Source organism: Perna viridis, chromosome 15 (assembly GCF_037379345.1).
Source record: "Perna viridis isolate PV_CMFRI_1.1 ecotype Kerala chromosome 15, ASM3737934v1, whole genome shotgun sequence".
Classification (NCBI taxonomy): Eukaryota; Metazoa; Mollusca; class Bivalvia; order Mytilida; family Mytilidae; genus Perna; species Perna viridis.
In genome coordinates, this window is record NC_142459.1 from 1,684,223 (window position 1) to 1,711,699 (window position 27,477).

General features: G+C 32.6%; 2 protein-coding genes across 3 annotated transcripts; one reads left to right on the forward strand and one right to left on the reverse strand.

The window, feature by feature from the left end:
* Positions 1-3,319: 3,319 nt before the first annotated feature.
* LOC148596490 (uncharacterized) lies at positions 3,320-12,714 on the reverse strand. The gene is made up of 11 exons (XM_088563774.1): positions 12,590-12,714; positions 11,779-11,811; positions 10,795-11,081; positions 9,818-10,109; positions 8,996-9,097; positions 7,543-7,578; positions 6,344-6,388; positions 5,434-5,838; positions 4,740-4,784; positions 4,469-4,500; positions 3,320-3,414 (listed from the first exon to the last, which is right to left on the reverse strand). Exons 1-11 carry the CDS (start codon positions 12,651-12,653, stop codon positions 3,376-3,378), a joined length of 1,380 nt encoding a protein of 459 aa, XP_088419900.1. The 5' UTR covers positions 12,654-12,714; the 3' UTR covers positions 3,320-3,375.
* A 4,220-nt stretch (positions 12,715-16,934) lies between these two features.
* On the forward strand, positions 16,935-27,290 carry LOC148596491 (uncharacterized). 2 transcript variants are annotated; one of them, XM_088563771.1, is made up of 11 exons: positions 16,935-17,069; positions 17,730-17,786; positions 18,554-18,840; positions 19,757-20,051; positions 21,128-21,229; positions 22,257-22,292; positions 22,993-23,037; positions 23,751-24,155; positions 25,472-25,510; positions 26,044-26,078; positions 27,175-27,290. In XM_088563771.1, the coding sequence occupies exons 1-11, from the start codon at positions 16,937-16,939 to the stop codon at positions 27,232-27,234; spliced, it is 1,494 nt and encodes a 497-aa protein (XP_088419897.1). In that variant the 5' UTR covers positions 16,935-16,936; the 3' UTR covers positions 27,235-27,290. The 2 variants fall into 2 exon arrangements, with proteins under 2 accessions (XP_088419897.1, XP_088419899.1); XM_088563773.1 differs by lacking the exon at positions 27,175-27,290 and adding an exon at positions 26,529-26,597.
* The last annotated feature ends 187 nt before the right edge of the window (positions 27,291-27,477 follow it).

A 27,477-nucleotide genomic window follows, 5' to 3' on the forward strand; every position in this document is an offset into this window, starting at 1 on the left:
AGCAGAAGACGCTTACACAATTGGTGCACCTGGTCCATGCGCCCAGTTTTTAGTGGAGTCGGAGTTGCTCATTTGCTTTTGTTACTTTGTATGTATGATTTTAGTTACTTTATGTTCTTTGTTGTGTATGTCTGTTTTCCATGTCTTGTCTTTGTCCCTGGATTACGTTCTTTTGATTACCGCTATAACCTTGGTTCCCTTGATTACTCTTTGTCAAATCTACGAATTGAAAAATCGACTGATATTTTTTTTCTATAAACCACGAATATAATTAATTTCTCAGTACTAAGGTGGCAAGTGAATATCAAACAAGTTTGGAAACACCAAAAGAACTTATTTCACCGAGTTGCACAAGTCTTATTAACGCTGGCGATAAGCTTGATTGCTTCGGTACTTCTTTAAGGACACGTACGTTATTTTATAATGGTAGTCGAAAAAGGGAAAAATATCTACTAGGGGCGGACAGACTGGAATGAATAATTATACATTTCATCATACAGACCAAAATAAAAAAAACAATAAAACAAAACAAAACTTGATAACAAAAATAAAAATTGTGTAGTCTTTTTTTGGGGTATATCACATTGTACAAAATTTGCATGATTCTTAAAAATACTGCTACTTAAATGCCGCAAACAAATTTTAGTATGATCTACTGTACATCTAAAATAGTATACAGGGGAATAACTGATTACACATAGTATGTGGAATTGCCATCGCCAACCGAAATGTCCTGCTGATAATTTTAGAACGATGTCCGTAAATTTCACTTGTTGTCCAAGAAGTAGATTAAACGACAAAATGATAGAGAATCATAAAATAACACACAAAACTTAATAACAGAATACACACATAATCAAAAAAATAAATGAACAAGTTTGACTCCAGTAATAGCGAGGATATAGAGCACATGCTCCCACAGACTCGCTCAAAAGATCTTAATATAACATCGCGGGGAAAGACCTGTTGAGGGAGCTACTCCAACTTCATGTAGATTATACTGACACTATGAAACATTTGTCTTGTGGAAAATCAAACTTTGTATCAGCTAATTTGGACAGTGAAACATGTATTAACCGAATTCTGAAAAGTGACTTTGAAAAGTGTCTGAGGTGAATTTCACCAAAAAACAAAATGCTTGTGTAACAAGTCGCAAGTTAAAACATCACAATATTGTGATCTACCATGACGTCATAATTTAGGATTAGTTCAACAATTTTGGTGTTTTTTTGTGAAAAAGAACTGCTTTATCAGACAGGGTTTTACTGTAATACCTGTATGAGACATGCTGCTCAGTGTTTATTGTGTCCTTTTAAACATCGAAGTCTATATGTAAGCAAATCATCATCAAAAAAGTTTTAAAAGTGTTTTTTTCAAATCATGATATAACACATTAATCCAGTAATTTACTAATGCCCGAAATTAAACAATGTATATGCTTTGCTCATCTACAAATAAATCAGACTTTAAAGGAATATATTCGTTTATACCGATTTTATAATTTAGAACTTTAATACTCACTAAAAGAATTTTGTGTATGTTTGTTTTTTTATGTAAACAAGATGATTTATCCCTGCTAAAGAGATGTACAAACTGTTTAATAAAACTATCGTTTCTAGTCAACTTTCAAAAGTTCTTAAATAATAACAAAATTTTGAGGATTTTCGACCTGAATATATGAACCACATCCTTCAACCAACTGACTATTTTGTTAAAATTTTGTTAAAAAAGTTTTTTTGGCACTAAGGTTTATATGGCAATATAAGCACATGTTCTACTTACTATTTTGAAATATTCAGACAGAAAAAATGAAGTTGATTTAGGAAGGTAGACCTCGGTTAGGGACACCACTCTTGAAATCAGTGATATGTGATATGTTCAATTCACCAAAGCCTATCAAACTTTCATGAGAAATTTCAGCTAATTTGTTAACACTCAGAACTGGTTTTAAAACACAACACAACGGTTGCAGTGGTTTCCCGATTTTGTTTTGATATTTCCATTTGTTGTATGGTATTTTGTTACAGTTTATCGCTTTGGCAATTTTGTTTTTACCCTTTATTTTTAAACCAGCGAATGCTGATATAATGTTACAGGTTTATTAAAGACGAATGTACGGACGGACATGGCTCACAATTTTTGTACACGCACTTGTCAACAAATAAACGATACTAATTTAAATTTGTCAATATCTATAACTATTCAATTCTGAAATGACGTCAACAAGCTTTTCAGACCACCCCTATGCTAAAAAGTGATGAACACATGACCAACATTTCGTGCACCAAATAGGCTATGTCTATTGAAAAAAATATGAAGAAACAAGTCGTCTCATTAGAATCGATATAGATCACGAAAAATCCATTCTATCATTGTGTTACAACGGGCTGGTCATTTCTATCGCTATTAAACCACTCACTTTTGGTCGGGGGTAAAACAATATACCGAAAGCTTTTTTTTCATCACACTCCAATGAATTACTGAGGTCGACAAATATCGTATGTTTGTTGTGAGATGGAAAACAATTTCATGACTTAACTCGTTATATGTATCAACAGTAAAGCCTTGAATTCTTTGTTGCATTCATAAAGGTACAAACTGAAGCAGCCGTTTTAGTGTATCAACAGTATAACATACTGAGATATTTATATCTCACTAAGGAACAAGAAAAATGTATTCACATTGGACATTCTTTATTAACAGAGCCATGTGTGGTCAGTATACCTGATGTGTAAAATGTTTTAGTGCTACACATAAGTTTTAAAGTTGTTTTATATCATATAACATTCATTTTTATAGATATACAACAAAAAGATCAATATTGTCCTTGTGTATGAGTTGTTTTTTTTTCTAAGTATACTGTGACAGATTGTATGGTACATCAAAATGTACGCTTGCAAATAAAGTAATACATTTAAGAAAAAAGGAGGGGTCCCAAGCCTCCAATTACTACGGTGACGGTAACCGCGATGCGCCACTTATCCAATCTATTAGTATAAAGAACTTAAGTACTTGAATATATAACTATATTAATTTCCGTGGTATTCTAATTTTCGCTATTTTTGCGTTGGACAGACAAGCTCTAAAATAATACCAGCGAAATAGATTCTTTCAAACTATGAGATGTTTTAAACCGAGAAATTAAATACCATCGGAAGTGCATATGTACTTATCCGCTAAAAGTAGCAACCGTAAAAAGTAACAACAGCAAGAGTAACCCGGATGACGTTTTTAAATAGCAAAAGTAACCCGAATAAAGTTTTTAAATAGCAAAAGTAACCCGGATAACGTTTTTAAATTTCACAGGAAGAGAACAAAATTACGAAGTGTACGATAGTGATTTATTGAAACAAATAATTCTGCCCTGTTCGTCTTTTATCCATACGATGGTTTTGGGTGTAGATGGTAGGTTTGCTGAAATGACAAAGAACACATATACTGTGAAAGTACTTTAATTCGTGGATACCAATTTTTATGGATTAGGGAAGAAACACACTTCTGGAGTTTTCAGTATTTACATCAAAGGGAATTCCTTTCTGTTCGAAACTAAATTTTGTTGTTTAGAAAATTGGTACTCCACGAACAATAGTACTTTAACAGTTCAATACAAAATGACACGTATTTGTTATCCGAATTGATACAACAATGATCAGCGAGACAGGACTTAAAATTTAAATGCAAACATATACAAACAAGACAAATAAGTATTCATGCAGACGCAAATGAAGATGGTTAAACTACATGAATTTCTCAATTCTTTCAAGTCGGAACTGAAACACTGAAATTGAAAACTTCCTTCTCGGAAAACAAATCGGTTATTATCAATTCTTAAAATTGTTTTGGCGATTTGGTTTTTATTTTTTTTTGTAATGAACGTTTGTTGTTTTGATAAATAATTGTAATGTTTGATTAACCACAATGTGATCACGTGCCGCTAAACTTGTTCCGCGCACGAGTTAAATCTTCAAGCATTCTTGGCACGGGTGTTCATCGTTTGGTTATTCTCGATTAACTATCCTATATATTTTATAAATGTCTTCCATTATTCGTTGATATTTTCGACATTATTTTTACATTTATGAACGCCGGATTGATATTCGTGTTGTAACGTTTTGGCGGAAGAAAGTGCGATAGGTGCGTCCAATTGTCGAATTTATTTCATAGCGTGAAGTATCAAATATTTTTACACTCAGTAAATCATGCACTGCTTTCTATATGATAAAATAGTAGCGTAATTAAAATGAAATTAACCGCTTTGTAGTTGAAGCAAGTTTACCACTTGTGAAGTAATAAGGAAAAAAAACTATTTTGGAGGATTTCTTATGTGTACAAATTGGCTCCTAAACTCAACATGGAATCCTATGGACTTCTTTTAGTTTGTGTGTGATTTAATCTTGTTCATGTTTCAAAGAAATCCTCATATTCCTATTAAGAACCGTTGTTGTATAATGTTAGATAAAATACTCACAATTTTATTATAGAAGGCATTGTATCCCTTTACTGAAAATAACAATAAAGTAGAAACACATGAAATCAACAGCACAATACTTAATTTCAATTCAAGATATTTCAAATTTTAAAATTAGTTGATGGCCCCCGATTCTGAAAACTTACTATTTAATTTCTCCATATTAAAAATTCTGATTGACATCGGTGGCACTGAGTAGGTTGAATTGGAACAAAACATCAAAACAAAATACTTTAGAACTGTTTGCATGTATATTTTAAAGGAAACTTACCTATAGAAAAGTATCCTTTGTCATTAATAGCCACGTAAAGTGTACCTGAAAAAGATTTAAAAGAGAAATCTAGTGGAAATTTAAAGAATGTAACCCAGGGACAAAGATCAGAAATGGGAAAGAGACATACACAACAAAGAACATTTAGTAACTAAAATAATACATACAAAGTAACAAAAGTAAATGAGCAACTCGGACTCCACTAAAAAACTGGGCGCCTGGACCAGGTGCACCGGTCAGGTAAGCGTCCTCTGCTTTTGAAGAAACACCTGCCGAATTGCTCATAAAAAGTCAAGTACGGGGTAGACGAAGTGGAAAGGAAAACTATGACACTATGAACAAACCTGTTTTCATTATGCAGATGGGTACATCGTAACGATCATCGAGTTAATGATTACGACCATAAAACTTCTGTTGTGAACACTTCAATCTTGTAGCAAGATAACCCAGTTTCTGAAGCCTAATTGTAAGAAGTCTAGCGCGATACAAAAAGTCTGCGCAGTTATGGCAAGCTTTGGCATAACATATGACTTGTGATATGAAAACTCCGTACGTAGGTGCTGAAGGGATGTTGCCACAGATAAAAGAGAAATTGATAATTCTGAACGAAACTATACCGACTGCAACTGAAAAACGGCTTTGAGTTGTTATCTGCTCCATACTCCCTAAATCGAACTTAAAACAAGAATTTTACCGGAATATCCAGATTCGCCTTTATCTCCTGGCGGTCCGGGTGGTCCTCTTTCTCCTTTTTCACCTTTTTCAGGTCGAGGACCTTTTTTACCTGGAGGTCCTTTGTCCCCCTTGTCTCCAGGTGGTCCCTGTTTTCCAGGCGCACCATACGGTCCCTTTGTACCTCTATCGCCTGGTGGTCCAGGGACTCCTTTATGCCCACGCACTCCTTTTTGTCCAGGTTGCCCCTTATCACCTTTTGCTCCTGGTGCTCCAGGGCCACCATCAGCTCCGTTATTTCCGGGGTCCCCTGGTGTACCGTCTTTACCTGGTGAACCTGGAGGGCCACGCGGGCCGTCTGGTCCTTTCGGTCCGGGCGGACCTTGTGGTCCCCGTCTACCATCGTTTCCTTTATCGCCAGGAAGACCTGAAAACAGATTGTGGACCTTTAACCCAGTACTTTTACTTAAGAAATCCCCTACGACTTGTTGGACTTTTGGAGTCGTAAACAATTGAAAATTACTTAATGCGACAATAAGTAACTGAAATACTGAAAGGGTTGTTTATAAATATCTTAATCAAGAGACCCCGGTCCCAAAATATATCAAAATTTTCCTAGGCTGTAACGGACTGATTTTTGCTTAATTTTACTAAGAATTTTAAACGGAGAAATAGTATTGACCCAGAATACCGGAACACACCCCCTTGATTAGCCTATGAATTTTTAGCAGTGCTAATTTAACAAGTTAACTTAGATTCACATAATATATCTTTGTTTTGATATTGTATATGCATAGTTATAAAATAACGATGAAAAAATTAAGGCAGCTATGCACAGAGTAGATACATCTGACTGTTTGCGTTTTTTGTTAGAAGGAAAGCGACTGTACCAAATTTGACAATAAATTAAAGGGTAGGGACATTAAACGTACCTGGATTTCCCTGGTCACCAGGACGACCTTGTGGTCCAGGTTTGCCTGTAAAAATAAAAGAGATTACAATATAAATGAAATCCTTTACGATAATTCCGTATACCTACAGAAAACATGAACTATCAATCTAAACAAATAAATGCCATACACTTGTCACAAATATTTTTTTTCAGAATTTTTACTTCATCATTCAATTGTTGACGAAAAAATATAACATAAACAAAAAAAATATAACGTTAAAAGAGTAATCAAGGGAACAAAGGTTCCAGTGGAAATCAAAAGAATGTAACCCAGGGACAAAGATCAGAAATGGAAAAGAGACATACACAACAAAGAACATTAAATTACTAAAATAATACATACAAAGTAACAAAACCATTCTCCAGCAAAGTTTTAAAAAAGTAAAATTCAGTGATATACCACAAGTCACATCTACACAGTTAACTGAAGCAGCTTAAAAGCAGCAAGGCCAAATATTTAACCTTTTTTTTGTATTGAAATACGCCAAGATCAGTACTTTATTTTGCAGATCCTAGAACGGCACCACATGACGTGACAAAGAATATACAAGTTACTTAAGAACATATTCTTTATGCTTTATTTACTTTGTTTTAGAAAAAATGAGTTCATGATTCTTTATCTGTGTATTGATAAGTATTCTAAAAAATTCCAACCACACATTTTAGTCCTATCTCCTAGCATTATTACATTAGATTGGGAAACTCGATAACCTAGGCACTATTGCAAAGAGAAGAGCAGAGTTACAGTTTTTAAATACTAGAACAAATAGAATTTGAGACGGGAAATAAGAGTTTTATATGAATTCAAAATTGGTATTTAACAATTTCCTTCGGGAATTTTACGCGTGAATCAATTCTCTGCACACAAGAAAACCATTATAATATTTTCTTATTCATCAGTATTGTTTTCATGTTTTTCAGACAACTAAATATGTTTACTGCTTATTTGGATGTGTGTCTTGTCTTACATTTTGGTCAACATTGCTCTTTGAAAATTAAAATTACTCCCCTACAATTGATGGCAACGATAGCCAATAAATCTGTGGTCAATTTTACAAAGAAATCGTAAATTAGTTGTAAATTAAGGCAGCAAAATACTTTGATCTAATATGTCGTTAGAACTTTCATATTTTGTGTGAAAAATGGACTGCAGGTCGAACATGTATCTAAATGTCTTACCTCTGTTCCCCGGTGGTCCACGCTTCCCATCAGTTCCTATGAGACATAATTATAAACAAAAACATTATATCAAGCTATGTATAGCATATAATACACTCTCACCTAAAACATCGATCCCTGATTTTTTTACATAGCGAAACAAACAGTAAACAAAATAGTTACATGTGATATAAGTAAAACTTGTTCAACGGAAGTTTACAAGAAAGATTGTAGAAATGAAGAACAAATATAAATATAAAAATGACAAACATTACACACACACAAAAACACACCCTACAACCACACACACAGGTCTTAACATAAAATCTTTTGAAAATGTCATCTGAGATTCAGACAATGTATTCATTTATTTTAAATTTAAGTGTCAATTGTTGGAGGCAATCGGAACACCTCAGCCTTTCTAGTTACACAAAAGAAAAACCTCGGAGGCACTAGACGGATGGATCTGTCCGGAATTTGACCGATCCGATTCTAAAATTATAGTTAAACTGGTCGAATGTTTTATCATTACTTATTTTCTTAGCTCCTCGCTTCGCGCAAAAATTCTTTGTTGTTCTTTATTTCAAGTGCTATTAAACTAAAAATTTTAGTCACCTGGTGAATAGAACTATTTTGATTCACCTATGGCTACGATTCTGGCAATTTTTTCTCCTTTCTGCGTCCGAGGTTATTTTATAGTGTAGTAAGTCGATTGTTCTTGGAGGTTTCAATGCATCCCAATTTCTTCATCAAAGGTAAAAAATTCGGTTTTCTCCTAACAATTTATTGTTACTTTTAACTCGCTTTGCTCTGTCTTCTGACACTTCAAAGACAAACAAATTGTCGATACGTCTGCAAAGGATCATGACCTAAGAAGCAAATTCGGATCCTTTTCTGTGATTATTTTGTTTTTATTTATCATTTGCATGATTTTTGATGATTCCAGCATTTCATTTTGCTCGTAAGCAAATAGTTTGAAATGATCAAAATGTATTTTATCTCTCGTTTCTCGTATAACACGATGTTGACACTGTACAGGGACTGTACACCAATCAGTTTATATGAATGTATATCCGACCAATTTAAAGTAACCCACATTTACCGCTCACTCAATCTCATGTACCAACGACTGCAAAGTTGATCCCATACCCACAAGTAGGAAAATGAGATCGATGGAAGTAATTCATGAAAACAAGAACCAATCATAACTTGAACTTTACGATAACTTCACATAGAATGACGTCAATTTCACAATTTTCGTGTTTCTCTTTATATTTGCGTTATTTAAAAATGTTTGTTAGTCAGATTTTCGAACTCCTCTGGTTTTACCCATTTCATAGCATTAGGCTTTTCCCCGGGGTATGTACATTCCTCCAATTCCTCGTAAACAAAAAAAAAAAAAAAAAAAAAAAAAAAACCGCAAAGTTGATCTCACAGCGATACTTATACCCCGACCACAAGTTAAAAATCTAACCTTGGTCGCCTGTTGGTCCTTTGGACCCCGGTGGACCGGGTCTACCTGGTTTTCCAGGAATACCTGGGCGCCCTGGTCTGCCAGGAATACCAATAAAGCAAGCTACAACACGAAAAGTATAGACACAGTTTTGATATCGAATAAGTAACTGTTTTTTTTAAAGTTACACCTTCTTTTGGGGATCACTTAACAAGTAGCTATGCATAATATAATCCTGAACTGAACGTCATTAAGTTGATTTTAATAGTATATTCCTTATGGAACGCATCAATTCATGTTTAAAACTAGTACAGAAATGTAGAAGATACTAAGATATAAATAAATTTACGGACAATTCGTTGGTTTGATTTGTCAAAAGATGCTTTTCATTTTTTGCGTTTTTTTAAGTTTAAAATATGTTTTGTACATAAGAAAGAAAAATCGAAATCCCAAACACGCACGGACGGACGGACATGTTTAACACTTATTATCGTATACATTTTTTTTGCGTTTCAGCATATTTGTTCATTTTTTTCTATATGGGTATGTAAAATGATAGTCAATTTCATTAAATTATTAAAAAAATGATTTCATTTAATTATAGGAAGAATGATAGCATTACATTATGTTATAGTTTGTAACAGTAAGTAACATTAAGTTAGTTGAAAGTTGATAACATTAACCTATATGATAGTTAATTACATTATGTCATATTATAGTTAATTACATTATGTCATATAATAGTTAACTACATTATGTCATATTATAGTTAATTACAAAAAGTTATATGTTGTTTAATAATATTAAGTTATATGTTGTTTAATAATATTAAGTTATACATACATCTATAAACAATTATCCTGACAATACGGACAAGACGCGTCAACTCGGCGAAGGAAGTTCTAAACACGAGACCTGGTCTGTAGGCGATCTGACGGAGCTGGTTATAGTCGACACTATTGCCGATACCGATACAGATGACGATGATTCCGGCAGCTCTTAGCTTAGCAGCTTCCTCGACGACGTCGGTTCCTTTGTTGCTTTTGCCGTCAGTCAAGAGTACGACGATCTTTGCTGGCCTATATCGTGGCGGAATGTTTCTATTTTGGTTCAGGAAGCTTACTGTTCTTATATACTGAAATGAAAATCGTTTTACTCAATATACGTAGTTGTGACTTTAAATTATCATTGCTATATTTTACAAAAAAATGCCTGATTTTTGATAGAAATTGATTAATTTTGCTAAAGGTTGTTAAAAATTTGCTATATTTAAAACATAACTAAATTTTGCTAAAAAATTTGCTATATTTTGCCAAAAATTGCTAAATTTGCTATATTTTGCTAAATTTTGCGAAGATTTGCTACATATTGCCAAAACATTGCTAGATTGTTCCAAAAATTAGCAAAATGTTGATAACACAATACAGTACACAATTATATTTCAACGAAATTGAAAAATACTCTGATGGTTCAATATCTTTGCCTTAAAAAGGTCTCAAGACACTGAAAATAATCTCATAATAACTTATCAAGGTAATTAATATAATAAAAAATAAATAAAAAACAAAACAAAAACAAAAAACAAAAACAAAAACAAAAACAAAGACAAAGTAAAAAACAAAAACACAAAACACAAAAACACAAAAAAATACATACACACACAATAGACAACAATTTTTTTATTGGTAATGCATCTAAAAAAATGTAGTCTAAACATGCAAAATATTTTTTTTCGTAGCCCTTTTGCCTTTGTTATAAAACTAGCCTGACTTCTAAGTGGATTTGTGTTTAAACTCAGCAATTTTTTGTCACAATAATACCTGCAAAGCGTCTCCCATTCTTGTAGAACCTCCTCTTAAATAAGGCGTATCTTTCATATCTTCAATTACGTCTTCTCGTCTGTTGTGTCTGTTCAGGTGAAACTGGTTGGTCACATGGTTAGAGAAACTGACAGCACCAAATTGTGTACCCCATTTCCCGACGATGAAAAACGAATTGACGATGTCTTCACAAAATTTAATCATTGTATTGAAGTTGTTTTGTGGTCCTATGCTTGCAGAATCGTCGATTGCAAATACGATGTCAGATTGTGAATATGGCTTAAAACCTGAAAAAAAAATCAAAAACAAGATCAATTCTACTTTGAAACAGGGTATTTCTGCTAACTCATTTATGATTGCAAAACCTACGAACTTAACCTAAATATTTGGGTTTTATCATTGAAGAGAGAAAATTCGTAGATACGACATTAATGGTGCTTCTCTTTTAGGAGGATGTTAACTTACAATTCAATGCCGACAAATTAATAATTTAGCTAAACATTTGGGGTTACATAATTAATTAATCCGATGATATTCATGAGTCAATGGCCAGAATCCCGCAATTAAACATTACATATAACTGAATTATAGCCGGCTATGTAGATTGTTAGTAATTGACAAACGAGCGAGAATTTAAAATGCTGCATTCAAAAAGGACAAACAGGAAAATATAGCAAGGAACAAGGCTTTTTGGCTCCTAAAATTTATATCTATAACGAATTTCGTAGTGTCAAATTTGTGTTCTGTTATATTTTCAATATTAAGCATTTGACATCAATCTAATGTAAGCATCAAAGTAACTTGGATTGATTTTATTCTGTTTCAAAGGATAGCTTGAAAAGCTTTGGTGAAATTAAATATGATACAAACATACATGTATCACTGATTTAAAGAGTCATGTCCCTTACCCTAGGTCTAACCCCTTAAGTCAATAAAAAGCTAGCATGTACTCTCCATTTTAATCTGAAATAAATATACACTTACCTGACCATGATGACCAGCTGGTAACGGGTCGATCTAAAAATGGGAAACACAGTTGTTATCAGTTTGAAACTTTGATTTATTGATATATTGATTGTGTTTTGAAACTCATTAATTAACTCAAAAGAACATCCTTTGTTTTAGCTCCACAGAGAGGGGTTTAAATGTGATACTCAAATTAATTGTGAAATTTAAAATCAGGATCACACTAGTATGTTGATCAATCCAATCTGATTCATTTAATGTCTATACGACTCAGAGTTTTCTTAGTAATTGAAAATCGAACAAGAATTTAAAATACTGTATCCAAAAAAGACAAGCAGGAAAATATAACAAGGAACAACCCCTTTTTGATAAACGATAACAAAACAAACAACAAAATCAAACAAAAACAAAAACAAAAACAAAACAAAACAAAAAAATTACCAAAAAAAAAAAACTAAACAAAAACAAAAAAAAACATAAAAAAAACAATAAAACCAAAAACAAAACAAAGAAGACAACACTAAACAAAACAAGAATGAAGGAAAAATCCTGAAAAACAAAGACAAAAAACCCCAACAGAAATCAGCAAAACTTATAATGAAAAAAATCTGAAATGACTAATAGACAAAAACAAAAACTAATAGAAAAAAACCCAAAAGATAACGAATCAAGCAAGCTTTAGAAAAGGAAACAAAAACAAATACAAAAATATAACAAAACTATTTAAAATGAACTTTGAATTAAATCATATATAACTCGCCAGTACTTATCTTAAAAATTTAAAAACAAGTAAAAAAAAAAGTTTTTTTTAAAGCTTCAGTGAACTTACTGTAAGTTCCCACAGCTCCATGGAGCAGTGTCAAAAACAAAACGACAGGATGAATGCCCATCATTATAATGCTCCGTCCATCCGATGTCGTCTAGTATTCCGTATTTATAGTGACTCAACAACGGCATGAAAAATATCTATGTGTCATTTCATGTAATACATTTGTTGGTGTGTACTTACATGACAAAAGCTGTGCCTACAACTTAATATGTATGATAATGCTTTATTTATAGCTGAAATTGGAATATTCAAGTGTAATTTGGCAGAAAATGTAACCAAGTAATTAACCTTATCATAATCAGATTTGTGCTTAGATTTCGATTTTTGAGTAATTGTAAGTTAGAGTGGTTGTTGAGTTGAATTGTATGAAAGGAAAACCAGATCTTAAAGATATATCAAGAAAATTTTGTACAGTACATGTGAGGTGACCAATCCTATTCTATGGTATTTTGGGGATGTGAATGGGAAATGGAGGGATGAGGAATGCGGAAAATGTATGAGAAATTAAGGTGTTGAATGGGGGAGGATGGAGAAATTATTTTCCTTTGTATCTATTGATATGAAAAGTATATCAAATTATGTTCAAATGTTAAATTTAAAAATAAAATATAATTCAATCTGGTAATGTTCATTTGTGATACAAAATATCCTATTGGGATTTTATAGGGGATATTGACAATCCTAATTTCGGGGATTTGATACATTGCATCTACCCCAAAGACTTTGAGATAAAGAATACTAAAAACAGTGTGAAGTCAGCCTCATATCTTGACCTACACTTAGAAATCGATGGTAACGGAAAACTATTGACCAAACTTGACGACAAACGTGATGACTTTTCATTCAAAATTGTCAACTTTCCTTTCATCTGTGGCAACGTCCCTTCAGCACCTGCGTATTGAGTGTTCATATCACAACTCATACGTAATGCCAGAGCTTGTCGAAACTACGCAGACTCTTTGTATCGCGCTAGAACTCTAACAAATAAGCTTCTGGAACAGGGTTATGTTACTACAAGATTGAAGTCATCACTACAGAAGTTTTATGGTCGTCTTCATGAACTCGTGGATCGTTATGGTGTATCCATCTGCACCATGAAAACTGATTTATTCAACGGGTCATAGTTTTCCTTTCCTCGTTTGTCTACCCCGGACTTGGCTTTTTAAGAGCAACTCGGCGGGTGTTTCTAGAAAAGCAGAGGACGCTTACCCTACCGGTGCACCTGGTCCATGCTCCCAGTTTTTAGTCCGAGTTGCTCATTTACTTTTGTTACTTTGTATGTATGATTTTAGTTACTTTGTGTTATTTGTTGTGTATGTCTGTTTTCCATGTCTGGTCTTTGTCCCTGGATTGCATTCTTTTGATTACCGCTATAACCTTGGTTCCCTTGATTACTCTTTCTCTTGGGAATAGGGTATGGGGATAGAAGGATGGTGTATGGTTGTTTAAAACTTAATTACATGTTCTTAAGCACTTGTATGCTTGTCAAACCTGTCAAAACTGACATTCAAATGGTCTTTAAATACAGGTTGATTTTACGTACAACAAGGGGATACTATAACAGTTTTCGCGCCTGTCCCAATTCAGGAATGTCTGACCTTATAATGTTATGTTTCTTCTTCACTTGCAATTTACTTTTATTATGCTGGATTATATGGGATAACTTTTTCGCTGTACCTGTATATGATAATGTTATGGGACTTGTTACAGCCTGCCCTGTGGCTTCCTCGTCATGCATTGAATACTGGGTGTATATTTGGTATAAATACGGAAATTAAGCATCGTTTCCGTATTATGTTGGTTCAATTTAAGTACCCATGTACTAGCCTAATGATGAATTTCCTATTGATCATTATTCAATAAAATCCTTATCTATCTGCCCAACGATAGCTGTAGTGTCAACAATCACAAAGAGATTTATATATATCAAAAATCCATGGGTGGCTTTTAACCAACATTGATCATTCCAGAGGGGTTGTTCTCTCTTTGGCATATTCACCATATCCATTCTAGTTACATTACATTTTAGATGTGTTTTACCTTTGATCAAATCAGTTTTTGTAAATATCAAAGTAAGTTTGGAATATTTTGTGAGACATGAAATTTCACAACAAAACAGAAAAAATAGAACGAAATATTTGTTCTAATCTATTTAAGAATAACAAGACTGTGAATTTTTTTAAGAAGGAAAAAAATGGGTGTAGTGTGCTTGATTTTTAAATGAAAGCATTTGAAGTTTTGGCGGGAAAACTATTTATCTAGTTTTTACATAGTTTTTGAATTAGTATGTAATACCTGTTAATATACTGAAAAAATAAGTAAGATTTCATAAAAATTTACATTTTAAGGTGTGTTCAACAAAAAGTATGAAAAGTAAAGTGGGGTCAATTTGAAAAAAAACATATTAATGTTATTAATTAAAAAAAAAAACCAAGAAATAAATTGCTGAAAATCGCAAGTATCTACATTTTGTAAACTGTTAATGTTTCAAATTCGTGATGATAAATAATTGAGCAATGAGCTTAAATGTCATATAGGTAATCACCCTCTGCCTAATTTTGAAAATTATATAGAACAATTACAATCAGACCCGTCTTAACTACAGTTCTGCCTAAAAACCAGGCAGAAGCTTACCAAGGGTGATTCGTACATTTCCCAAATATTTTTATTGTAAATCTTTCTGTAGGCCCAATAGAAACTGTGTTACGAAGTACAAGTGCACATGAAAATAGTCCACTGGAGATATTATTAAAAATTAAAATTTGGTTATGTTCTACTACAGAAAATATATGAGAAAATTTCCCGCCATAATTTTACACTATAACCAGTAAAAAATAGTTCAAGATATATAGGAGATCACAAATAAAAGTTCAAATGAAAGTTGCTCACTAGAGATCTTAACACTTAGATATTCTATTAAGGAAAAGTGCAAGAAAACTTCCAGCCACATTTTATACACTATAACCAGTCGAAAGTATTTCATGATAAGTAGCAAATCCTAGGACCAGCATAGGATCTAACAAATGTATTCATTGATTGTCTTTAGATGAATCACCAGAACCATACTTCATGGGGTAGACATTACTTATGCCATCAGTAATATGTTTGTGTCATATTCAATTTCAATATTCAATATCAGTTCAAGTTACTTTGATGCTTAGATGACAATGATGATGTAAATACTGAATACAAATGTTCAGATTATTTGTAAGGGTTGTGTCCCTTACCCTAGATCTAAGTGACGTTCCAAGGCAGAGCGTAATCTATGAACCCATGTGGTTAAAACCAAAGCAAAGGGAAATAACCCAGTCTTCATCAAGGCAATTTATATATCAACATGTAAGTCAAACCTGAATTAAGTGACTTTCAAAAGGAGAACAAATATGTGTTATTTATATACAGGTTGATTTAGTCATTGGGATGATGTCTAAATATAATTTCTATGGCATGTTATTGCTAGAAAGAAAAATGCCTCTTCTTAATATTTAAACTTATTCAGAAATATTATTTAATTATCTTATCACGTGACCCATACTTTGTGAACACCATATTATATATTAGACAGGAGTTTTTAGAAGATCAAGTTAATTTACTATAAATTTATGGATTGAAATGTATTTTTGTCAGGATCATGTATCAAGCATAATTTTGATATTTTGTCGATTCGTACATGTGAATTTCGTTTCGTTTCGTTTGATAAATATTTCGTAGTACATACTATATATGTATAATCTTACATTCAGTGTACTATCTTTGGAAGTTTTATATAAAATGCTTTGAATTTCAAGACAAACAAGTCAGACGAATAATCAAACAACAAACCATCTTAAGTATAAAATTAGTCGTAAGTTGTGACGTCAAAATACTTAACTGTATTTTGACGTCACAACTTACGACTAATTTTACTCTTACGAATTTTTGTGAAAAGGGCGGCATGCTATGAGCGAGATAATTTTTGTGATTGTTCTCTGCATATGGATATTAAATCCTCACGGTTTTATTTTTCGACTCCATAGATACCAGAATTAACGTAAAATATCTAAATTTAAAGGAGAGCTTCAATTTTCACGATTCCCTGTTCCTCGCAAATATAGCAAACTTTAATCTTAGTGCAAATATCCCGCTGAAGGGTGTTTCACCTATATATTTTACCTATTGTTCAATAATCTTTTTACATTTGTTTTATTGGTTTAGTGCAGAGTCAGTGGAACACATTATATATTAAAAGTATCAAATCACCCCATATACTTATTAATGTAGATTTTCCGGTTACTTGACTTTAAACCCAATTAATACACAGCACATTACAATGTCAATAAGTAATTAACAAGGCGACACATGGTGTAAATGGTGAAAAGGTATATAAAAAGCACTCTTCCAGTCATAAAAGACAACAGCAAATTTCCTGTGACAATGGTAAAATTTGGAGTTTTTCTTGCACTGCTGTGCGTCGTTGTTTCAAGCGCATCGGCAACAAGAAGTAAGTCATAGTCATTTACACGCTTAAATATTTTTTACCAAATTTACTAATTAATAACGATTGACATAAACACGTACTTCATTGTATCTACACTGTTCCAATGAATTTGTTTATACGAGTTAAAACAAGTTTTATTTGTTTCCATTTCAAAAGCAACTCATGATTCATGAGTTTAGATAGATATAAATACAAATTCATATAAAAGTGTTGTATGAGTAAAAAAACTACTGTTAAGATAAGTTTTTGCCTTTCATGGGAACTGTCATAAGAGCCGGATCTAGTACAGTTTTAAGAATATAATAGAACATTTCTAGAGCCAGCTCTACTGACAGTTCTAGCATTTCTGTCTCAGTGAGACCAGTTCTACTAGTATAAACGTCTCTACTGCTAGGACTGTCAGAAGGACTGGTTTTTGAACTGTTATTCTGACAGCTCTAGGACAGTTTGGTGACCGGTTTGAAGTGATCTGATAAGTATACCTGACAGCTCTAGGACAGTTTGGTGACAGGTTTGAGTATACCTGACATTAAATCAAAACATATTTTTAAATATCAGGTTAAAAACAGTGATTTACTGACAAAATTGATCAGTCATCTCGAGTGACAATACATAGTAAAATAGATTAAAACGAACCAAATTTATCATTCAATCATTTTGTAGGTTGGGGAGGATGGCAACCACCGAAACCGACGCCATGGTCTGTTTGGAAATACCCAGGTATGTATGGAAAATCAACAAACAAGTACTTAGATATTTCACATACAAAGTGTTTAGTACATTATTTACTAGTTTGATTTATGTTAATAAATTATTATCAATCACTTTTTTTTCGTACGACAATACCATTGGAATATATTTTTTATTCAATAATGCCTTCAAGATATTGTACCATTTACATTGGAATGCCTTAACTCACAAGGATTTAGTATTAAAACAGTTTTACAAGTTATAAATAATACAATAATCTGCATTTCTGTCTATATTGTACCTACATGTTTGGCTTTACCTCGAAATCTTTTAAAACGTTTTTTTTTCTGTTTTCTATAACAAACGTTCATTTAATTTCTTATTATGGAAAGTTTCAGTTAGTTTTACAAATTTTGAGCGCCATTTAAGCCCCAGAAAACATGACATAAATGATGTCTCAAATGCAAACCGTGTAACACAGAACTACCGTGATTTCATCATTAAGAACAATTTAGACATCGATTTACTGATTAAATTGACTAAAATTATACCTTGTGAGAGAAGCCTTAATGGAAAATCCATTAATTATAAAAGGGTAAGGAGCGGGGGAGTTAGGGGTCGCTGACAGGCCGTGTATTTGCCCGCATGAGCTACCTTAATAATCATGTTGCATTTCCGAGCATGAGAAGATTAAAAGGACCCTGGCTTCCATCCCCCATTGTCCGACAATGAGCCTCTGTAACTTTAATTTCTACTTTTATAGGTTAGTATAGGCCTCTTTGTTTATATTTTTATAGGTTATTATGGCCTCGCTGATATCGTCTTTGCATACGATGATTCCGGCAGTATAGGATCTGCTGCTAACTTCCAAGCGATGAAAAATGTAATGAAAATCATCATCTTCTCTTTCTTTCAAAGAATCGGTTTATACGGCGTACAGTTTGGTGCTGTGTGTTTTTCACAGAAACCTGTCGTTAACCATTTTCATCTGAATAAATACAGCAGTGCGTCGGAATTAGCAACTGCTATAGATAATTTCCCAGTAAGAAGAGGATCGGAAACGAGAATGGGAGATGGTTTATATGTAAGTATATATGTTATGTCTTCATGTAACCATTTTACAAACGTGTTAAAAATTACAGTGCAAGTACAGTTGAATCTGTCAAAACCAAACCATATCGGATTTAAAGATTGGTTTAGTTTACTCTGGAGTTTTACCAAGGTTCAAAATACAATAAAATTGATTAAAAGGGACAATATGGAGTACCTGTTTTAAACAGATGATATTTTGTTCAGATTTCGATTTTGACTCGTTCCACTGCATCAATAATAACTTTAAGTGTCAGTAATAGCTAAAATCAAGCAGTGGGTGAAACATGGTATGAAAAAAACACAATTTTTAATGTGTAATAAGACTATTTGCAACATCAGAATAAAGTAAAAAAGACAGGATGTGTTATGTCCCTGTGATAAAATATAGCTAAACAATTACTGCCTTGAAATACACCTAAAATGAATAATTTATGGTAAGAAAACTTGCCATATTCTCACTTTGAGTGAAATTATATTGTCAGACTGATTGGTTTAAAAGGCAACAGGTATCGATTTGTTTTATATCACGATATTAGTCAAATGTAAAATAAAACAAAAACAGAAACAAAAACACAAAAACAACAATGTGTGGTGACACGGGGGTTTTGCGATATTTCAGAAAGTATAAGCAATACATCTGATCTATGTATGAATGACATAAGCATTGATATATTAACGATGATCACACATGCTTAAATTTGGTTGTATATTTGGACGCCCTCACCCAAGTTAATTGTTTTGAAAATTGATATACAAAAAATGTAGATGTTACAGTGTATTGCAAATCTATTAATCTTGCTTATATATTATTTTCTGATAATAGTAGTTGAAAAAAAATCCAGTATATATGTATATACTACTGTTAAATTTAATATTTTTAAAAGTAATAAAAAACAAATATTTTCTAGTATATTAGGAAAACAAGCTTTGCACCACACAATAGAAACATACCACCACGTATTGGAGCGTGCAAAATCGTCATTATCATCACAGACGGACAGAACAACAACGGCCGCAACCCAGTCACAGAGGCACAGAAACTAAAAGACGAAAATACATACATCTTTGTTATTGCAATTGGCAGCAGAATTAATATGAATACACTGATTCAAATAACCGGAAGTGCGTCACAAGTCATTAGGTTCAACAGCTTTTCAGACCTTCAAACCAATGTTGTCCGAGTCCAGTCAATTATCTTTACGGGTATGTACATACCGTGGTATAGAAATCTAAGAGAAGGACATTGAAAAATAAACTTTACCTTGAAAGAACAAAATTGTTTATAAAAATAATGTATTTTGTATATTTATTGATTTTAGATGGCTAATTGTCACAGATTCGCGGATATCAATTTTTGCGATTTAAAAAAGTGATTAGCATCATATAATGTTTAAAATAAATTTCGCAGGTATTTTCTGTCCACTGCGAAAATACCGTAAATCGAACATTTACAAAATTAAATACCAATCATATCTTTATCTCTATACATTACAATGAGACAACAATTTTAATATGTCATAATAAAAATTCAAGTATTTGGTCATAACACATAATTTTATATATCAAGGTTATGATATAATGTAATAATGTAATGTAATAAATATCTAGTTTTAAATATTCAATCTAATCGATATAACGAGATAATTTTGTTTATATATGACTCAATTAAAATAATTGTACAGAAAACAGAAATGTGATTACATCTTAAGCTGGTTAAAAAAACATCTGGAATCTTACATGGAATCTGAATTATCATTTCAGCCAGTTGTTTGCATCCAGTAGTTGTTCCCTCAACATATTTTTATACAAAATTAAAGAAATGCATCTTCTCCCGCTGATTCAAATAATTTTAAAATAGATTTTATGATTCCTTGTGTTTCAGATCAAGATCAATAATTTTTAAAAAATGAATGAATTTTGATTAATCATCAAAACAAAAGTGTTGTTATAAATTGATTGCCAACAATTCAACGAAAAAAAAATAAATAAACAACGTGTCAAATTTTAGATAAATGCAAAAGTATTGAAACACAGCTTGTTTCAAGCATTCATACTGAAATTTTCGCGGTGCTCTTAAATCGCAAAAAATTTTACCAGTGAAATCAATTTCTATCATTTAGAACGTTAATCATTTCTTAAAATTGTAAACAATGATATCCGCGAATATGTTCATTCAAAATAAATCCGCGAAATTTAAAGGTTTACAGTATTCAAAAGTGTTGATTTGTGAAGGAATCATTGATACGTTTGGATATGAATTCAATATGACAATGTTTCAGTTGCCCTCTTCGGACAAAGAGGATCACGAGGTCTTCCCGGTATCCCAGGAACCCCGGGAGCAGATGGCAAACAAGGAGCCAAAGGAGCACCTGGAAATAAAGGTACATGAAGGTATCAGAGGTTAAAAACTATCCCATATGAGAGTTAAAGAAAAAGAACCTCTAATGGCAACAAACAAATCAAGCAGTGACGAGAACTCTTCCAAGTGACAATTTAAAGTACAATACATATTTATTTCATCTCAAAAGTGCAACAACAGAATTCAAGCAGAGACTTGTGATTTTGTCTGTTTCTGTGTTAGAAATATAAGTGAATTCTGTGCCATTTCTGACATAAATCCTCTTTTATGTAAGGAGGTAGACCTAAGGTAAGGGACACAACTGTTTAAAATCATTCAAACGTTTGTATTAAGCATTTTACACTAATCCTATGTAAGCATCTAATTACCATGGGTTCATTTTATGCTGCTTCAAACAAAAGCTTGAGAGGCTTTGGTGAAATTGAATATAATACAAAGATATCACTGATTTCATGAGTTATATCCATTACCCTAGGTCTACCTCCTTAATTTGAAGACTACTGCTCAGCTATGTTTTTATTGTTAACCACCATAACCATGACTGAGTAAGTTTGTGTGAAACTTGAACGTAGGCTTAATACAAAATTCAAAGCAAAAAATATGATTTGTTGTATTTAGCAAAACATGTACTGCACGGAGGGTCATATTGCATTATACGGACAGGTTATTCGTACACAACAATGATGTATTGACCGAAACGTCTTCCATACGAATATAAAGTCATTTATTAAAGTATGACATGAAAATTGTCCCTGAGAAATAGCTAATACAAAGATTAATTATGACATATTTATTTAAACACTTACTTGATACAGCTATTAATATTTATTTAATCACAACATTTTAATCAAAAACATATTTAGAAGACGTTTTCAAAATGGGATTTTTTAAGATCCTCAATTAATTTGCCAAAATATGTCCGATAGTGAGTAAAATATGTAAATTACATGAATAAACTGAAAAAAAATGTACAATCGATTTGTGTATCCTCAATAATTGCGGTATCTGTGTACCATAAGAAAAGTAGCTTTATTGTTTCTGTTTTGTAGGTCCCCAAGGCGACGAAGGACCTATTGGTCCACAAGGTAAAAATCTTAGAATACAGCCCTCTTATGGTATAAACTTCCCATTTTAAACAGTATATTACACCTATCACTCTAGGATAATTCCCCATTCTCTATAGAAACAAATGCTTGTTGCAATTTTCTTTAGGATAGTATTACATTTATATAAAGTTAATACATAATCAACTTATATATCATATTTAAGTCCACAAATTGTTATTCAATTATGTCACCTTGTAAGCAAATTACTATTTATAAACTGATTTTCTCATTCTACCCATTCGAAGTCTTTACTGCGATACCGAATCCTCATTTACCCATTCAAAATCTACATGTCCCATCCGCTATATACCATAGAATGGACAGTGTTTCCAAATACTAGTACGGTATCACATGTACCGACATTTCTGATCATGCACTTAGTTTGAAGCTTTTAAAACAGTTACGTCAAAACACAAACAACATTGGATAATAAACATGTACATTGTTACAACACAGTTTGATGATTCATGTGCATGTAATGTTAGTGTGCCATCTGTATTTGGTCATCTATCGTCCAAAATGTACTTTATTTAGTTTTTTTCATAATTATCACAGATTCGACCTCGGCTAAATTTATTTTATAATAAAGAGAGAAAAAGAAATATTTTGTTGATAAGAGTGTTAGCTTTTTGTGTATATTATCTGGCATCCACGTAATTGCCAATTCCACTCATTTCAGGACCAAACGGACATCGTGGGCCACCAGGAGAGAGAGGCGCTAAAGGTACTTCATACACAGTACTTTTGTTTTGGTTTTTTTATAAGAAGCCTGTCGAAAACTTCAATGTCTTGTATAAAATAAACAAACAAACAAACAAAAACTAAATTTTGATTGAGAGATTCTTTCTGGAAAGATTTTTAAAACTTCAAAGAAAGGGAGGTATATGTGAATGAATTATTGTTAGGGAATAAAATAAAGTTGAAGAATTTTGAATAAAATAATTGTAATTTTGAGAAGGGGAGGGGGTTTCATAAATTGTACATCAATAACGCTATAAGCACTTATAAGATAGTGAATAGGAAACCCGGATTCGAACGGAAATCAGAACATAATATAGGGAATAAAGTAAACGTGCAATCCGGACTGTACCTAAACCGGTACGGTTAGCGTGTGTGATGGGAAGAACTTAACACCTACTAACATCTAATCAATCTGCAAAGCAATGATTACATCATATATATCGAAACCAAATATCGAATAACTATGTGCATCATCCACAATATTTTGAATTGTTTCAAATCAGAGCAGAGCAAGTTATTTCCATTGGTGTAAACATTGGTATTCATCAATTAGTTTTAAAGTGCAAAGAAGTTATAATCAAATGAAAATGGCTAGCATTATCACTAGCATTATGTGCTGTTTTGAACTTCTCAATAATTAAAAGAATACAGGGAAATCTACTATGCATCTGACACAAATGTCATTTTTTAATATAGGTGACCCTGGTGCAAAAGGCGATGACGGCAAAGATGGAAAACGAGGAACACAGGGACCCCCTGGGCCACCTGGTAATCAAGGCCCACCAGGAGCTCCAGGAACTGATGGCAAAGATGGTAGAGATGGGGAAGACGGAAAAGATGGCAAGCGTGGTCCACCAGGTGTACAAGGGCCAAAGGGAGACCCAGGAAGAAAAGGACCTCCTGGCCACAAAGGTCCACGAGGAGACCAAGGACCAAAAGGACCACCAGGTTATCCAGGAAGGACCGGAAATCCTGGAGCCCAAGGGGAAAAAGGAGAAAAAGGAGACCGAGGAGATCCTGGGCCAATCGGACCAAGACCGCCACGTCCACCTCCTGGTCCCCCCGGACCCCCTGGACCCAAAGGACCAAGAGGAGATCCAGGTGAGTAAATGGTTCAGTTTGAGGACATATTAAAATAGATTTAGAAAATAATCTAGAGAAATGTTCTTTTCATTAGGAATTCCTAAATACCAAATATATAAATATTTTAGATTTTAAGGCGTAAAATACATGAATACAAAAGACTGTTTTAGATACAAAAGAACTTGTTTATAATACGCTATAAACCAAAACGAAAAATTATTGATATATGGTGACAAGCGCAGCACTGATAAATTTTACCAATGCATGTCATGCAAGTGTTTGTAAGAATCAGTCAAAATGGGAAAAATAAAAAAAACATGCATGTCAAAGCCCACCCGATTTGACATTAAAATATTACTCAAGTATGCTTCCTCTATTTGAAAAGATCATTATTTGATCTCTGCATCACTGGATTTTCTCAAAATATTTTCAATAGAATGTTAAGCAAATGTTTTTAACAGAGTTATCTGTTCTTGAAATGTTCATTTCCAGTGAATTTCAATGTAATTATAACTCAATGCACCAACATGATAAGGAATATATTGTCTTTATTCCTTGATTCCGATGTGCAAATAGTCAAATTACACTTTCAAAAAAGGTTGAATTTTTAGACCATGTTTCAATCTCTGTCTCATTCTCTGACTGATACTAAATTGTCGGGTTTTTCTTTTGAAAAAGTCACTTACTTAAATTAATTTTAAATGTTCTGACTATAGTGCTTGTTTCAAGTTTTCCGGTTGTATGTCTTGATATTGCCATCTTTCATATGAATTTTCCCTTCTTTGACTGTTCTCATCGACTTATACCGAGAGTTTGGTCTGTCACGTCAGTATCTATGTTAAATATGTGTTAGGCACAGCCTACAACCACACATCACACTTATACGCTTTTCTTACGTTTATTAAGGCATTGAAAAAGTGAAAATGGCTGAAAGGGGCGAGATAGGATAGGCAAACTGTAGCCTATTTATTCAAAAATAATTCAGCGCACCAGACCTAGATACTTTATTTTTTTTCTTTTTAAATTGCATATTTCAATTTTTAACCAATTTAAAGGCTTCTTTCACTATGAATTTACTTCCCTGTCCAATTCGTATTCCGGTTTGACTGGACGTCTATCGTTATTAATTGTTAATAATTACTCGATGTGTTTAGGAAATGCATATTTTTACAAGAAACATTTCAAAATAAATATCATGACCCAACAAAATTTGCCAGCCCCTTCAGAATCAAATGCTGGTGCCCTATGCTTTTCTGTTGCATTCACACAATAATGTATAAAGATACGTTCATATATCGACGTTTATAGGTTTGTTTTATTGATGGTAATTACAGGATATATAAGAATTGTTGTGGTAAAAGGCTCCGGACCAGGTTGGTAGCTCTTGCTATGTTTACATCAAGAAAACATAAGAAACACTGTTTGTTTTCAATTGTGTATTAAATTGTGTATTTTGTCTATTATATTTAATTACATATTTATCAAATTATCAAAGCATTTTCTTTGTGTATGTGAGTTATTGTGTAAACGAAAATGGACAACATTGTTTCTTGATCACTTATATGCATTCATGTCAAACCATTGTGTATTCATACAAACATAAATACCTTATTGCTTTATCATTTAAACCGGCTAGATTACACATATTTTTACGACAATTTTAAAACAAGCATATGTTAATTCACAAGTTGCGCTTTTCTATCTTTGAAAAAGGAGTCGTATGCTCGTGAAAGAGGAAGCATTCATATCTCGTGATCATAAAGATAATCGGGTTTTTTATGAAAAGAATTTTCAAACACTGAAAGTATTTTGAATGTTTTGTCTATTATCATTCAACTGTCATCAATATAGTAATAAAATAAACATATTTTATAATTATTGTATTACCGTCAATGTTTGTTTTTAGTTAAAGGTTATGACCCAGGTTACAGTGGACAGCAGGTACGTAAGAATTACTGGGAAGCGGGCATCCTTTAAAGACCATAGCAGTTGATGACACTTGCCAAACAAATGTCATCCATTGAAGATTTCTTTTTTACGTGCTTTTTTGGAATTTGCTAAAATCATAGAAATGCCAAAAAAAAACGAAACAATAAATAACAACAAACAAATAAAAGACAAATAAACAATAAAAAAAATATCTTTTTTATTCGTCTTCGTTCAATGTGTTGCATGTTGTCTTGCCAATAATATGTTAACGGAAACAGCAAAACAATACAGTTCGTTTTCACATATGTTAAAAAATATTGAAAGTTAATGAAAGGGACTTATTAACACAGGTTATGGTTTTATCCATGGTACGATTTAGACAGGTTTTACTGAAAATGAAATGTCCTCTCACGTGCGTTAAATGAAATGACAATCTATGTATCTTTGTTTCATTATTTATAGGACGTCTATTAAAAGGCAAAAAGACACACGTTGGAGTTGACATATGAAATAAATTTTATTACTAAGACATTGTTGTGTTTTAGTTTATTCCGCAAATATCACTTTCTGTGTTATTTTACATATAATAACGAAAAAACGGTCTTTCACAAGGCTCCAGTACCACAAATTTGACAACTTACTTAAATCTGATAATATTCTCAATTTTTTTTTAATATACTCAGGTTTAAGTATCGGGAATCAATTGTCGTGAAATCATGGAATCACGTGACGAAACGTATACGCCTATTTCAAGAAGTACTATTTTGTTTAAGTACAAGTCATTTAATTTGTTTTTTTGTTTTTGTTAGACATTCAGTTAAGGATTTCAGAAGTTATAAAAGTGATAAAGGAAATTTGGAGACTTTTAAATGTGGTATGAATTGAACCTGTAGATAAAATTGGAGGAGTATATTATCTCATAATTCTTCTTTTATCACTTCTAAAACGTTAGATATGGATGCCACACTAACATGCAATAAAACACCGATATAACTTTCTGAAGAATCGAAGGTTGTTTAGAGAGTTGACAAAACATTAACACTTTTTCATTATATGCACGTCTTTTAAATGGACTTGTACTTATATTACTGTCTTTTTATTTTGACAGTTACCTTCCTATCTTCAAACTCAGATTAAAGATGCCATCAACGCACAGAGACAATACTAGTCTACATAATGAACACGGACTCTCAAGATTTGCTAATAAATATCCCAAGTTTCCAAGTTGCCATTATTATTGAATTCTTTCCATAAATAGAATAAAACTAGATGCGGGAAAGTTTGTATTGAATTAAACTTTGGCAATAAAGACTTCTATTTTCAGACATCATAATAAGCTAGTTTAACGAATTACCAACATTCCGTAATTTGAAGTAGTTTTAAAAGAAAGATTTAATTTTAAAACCAATTA

Bases quoted from the DNA above. Each gene is read 5' to 3' on its own strand.
- LOC148596491 (XM_088563771.1), top strand. From the start codon at position 16,937: ATGGTGAAAAGGTATATAAAAAGCACTCTTCCAGTCATAAAAGACAAC. The intron at 18,841-19,756 runs GTAAGTATATAT...AATATTTTCTAG, and splicing joins GAATGGGAGATGGTTTATAT to TATATTAGGAAAACAAGCTT. The intron at 22,293-22,992 runs GTAAAAATCTTA...CACTCATTTCAG, and splicing joins AGGACCTATTGGTCCACAAG to GACCAAACGGACATCGTGGG.
- LOC148596490 (XM_088563774.1), bottom strand. From the start codon at position 12,653: ATGATGGGCATTCATCCTGTCGTTTTGTTTTTGACACTGCTCCATGGA. The intron at 4,785-5,433 runs GTAAAATTCTTG...AATCTTTTTCAG, and splicing joins AGGCGAATCTGGATATTCCG to GTACACTTTACGTGGCTATT. The intron at 3,415-4,468 runs GTGAGTATTTTA...TTGTCATTTCAG, and splicing joins ATGCCTTCTATAATAAAATT to CAAACCTACCATCTACACCC.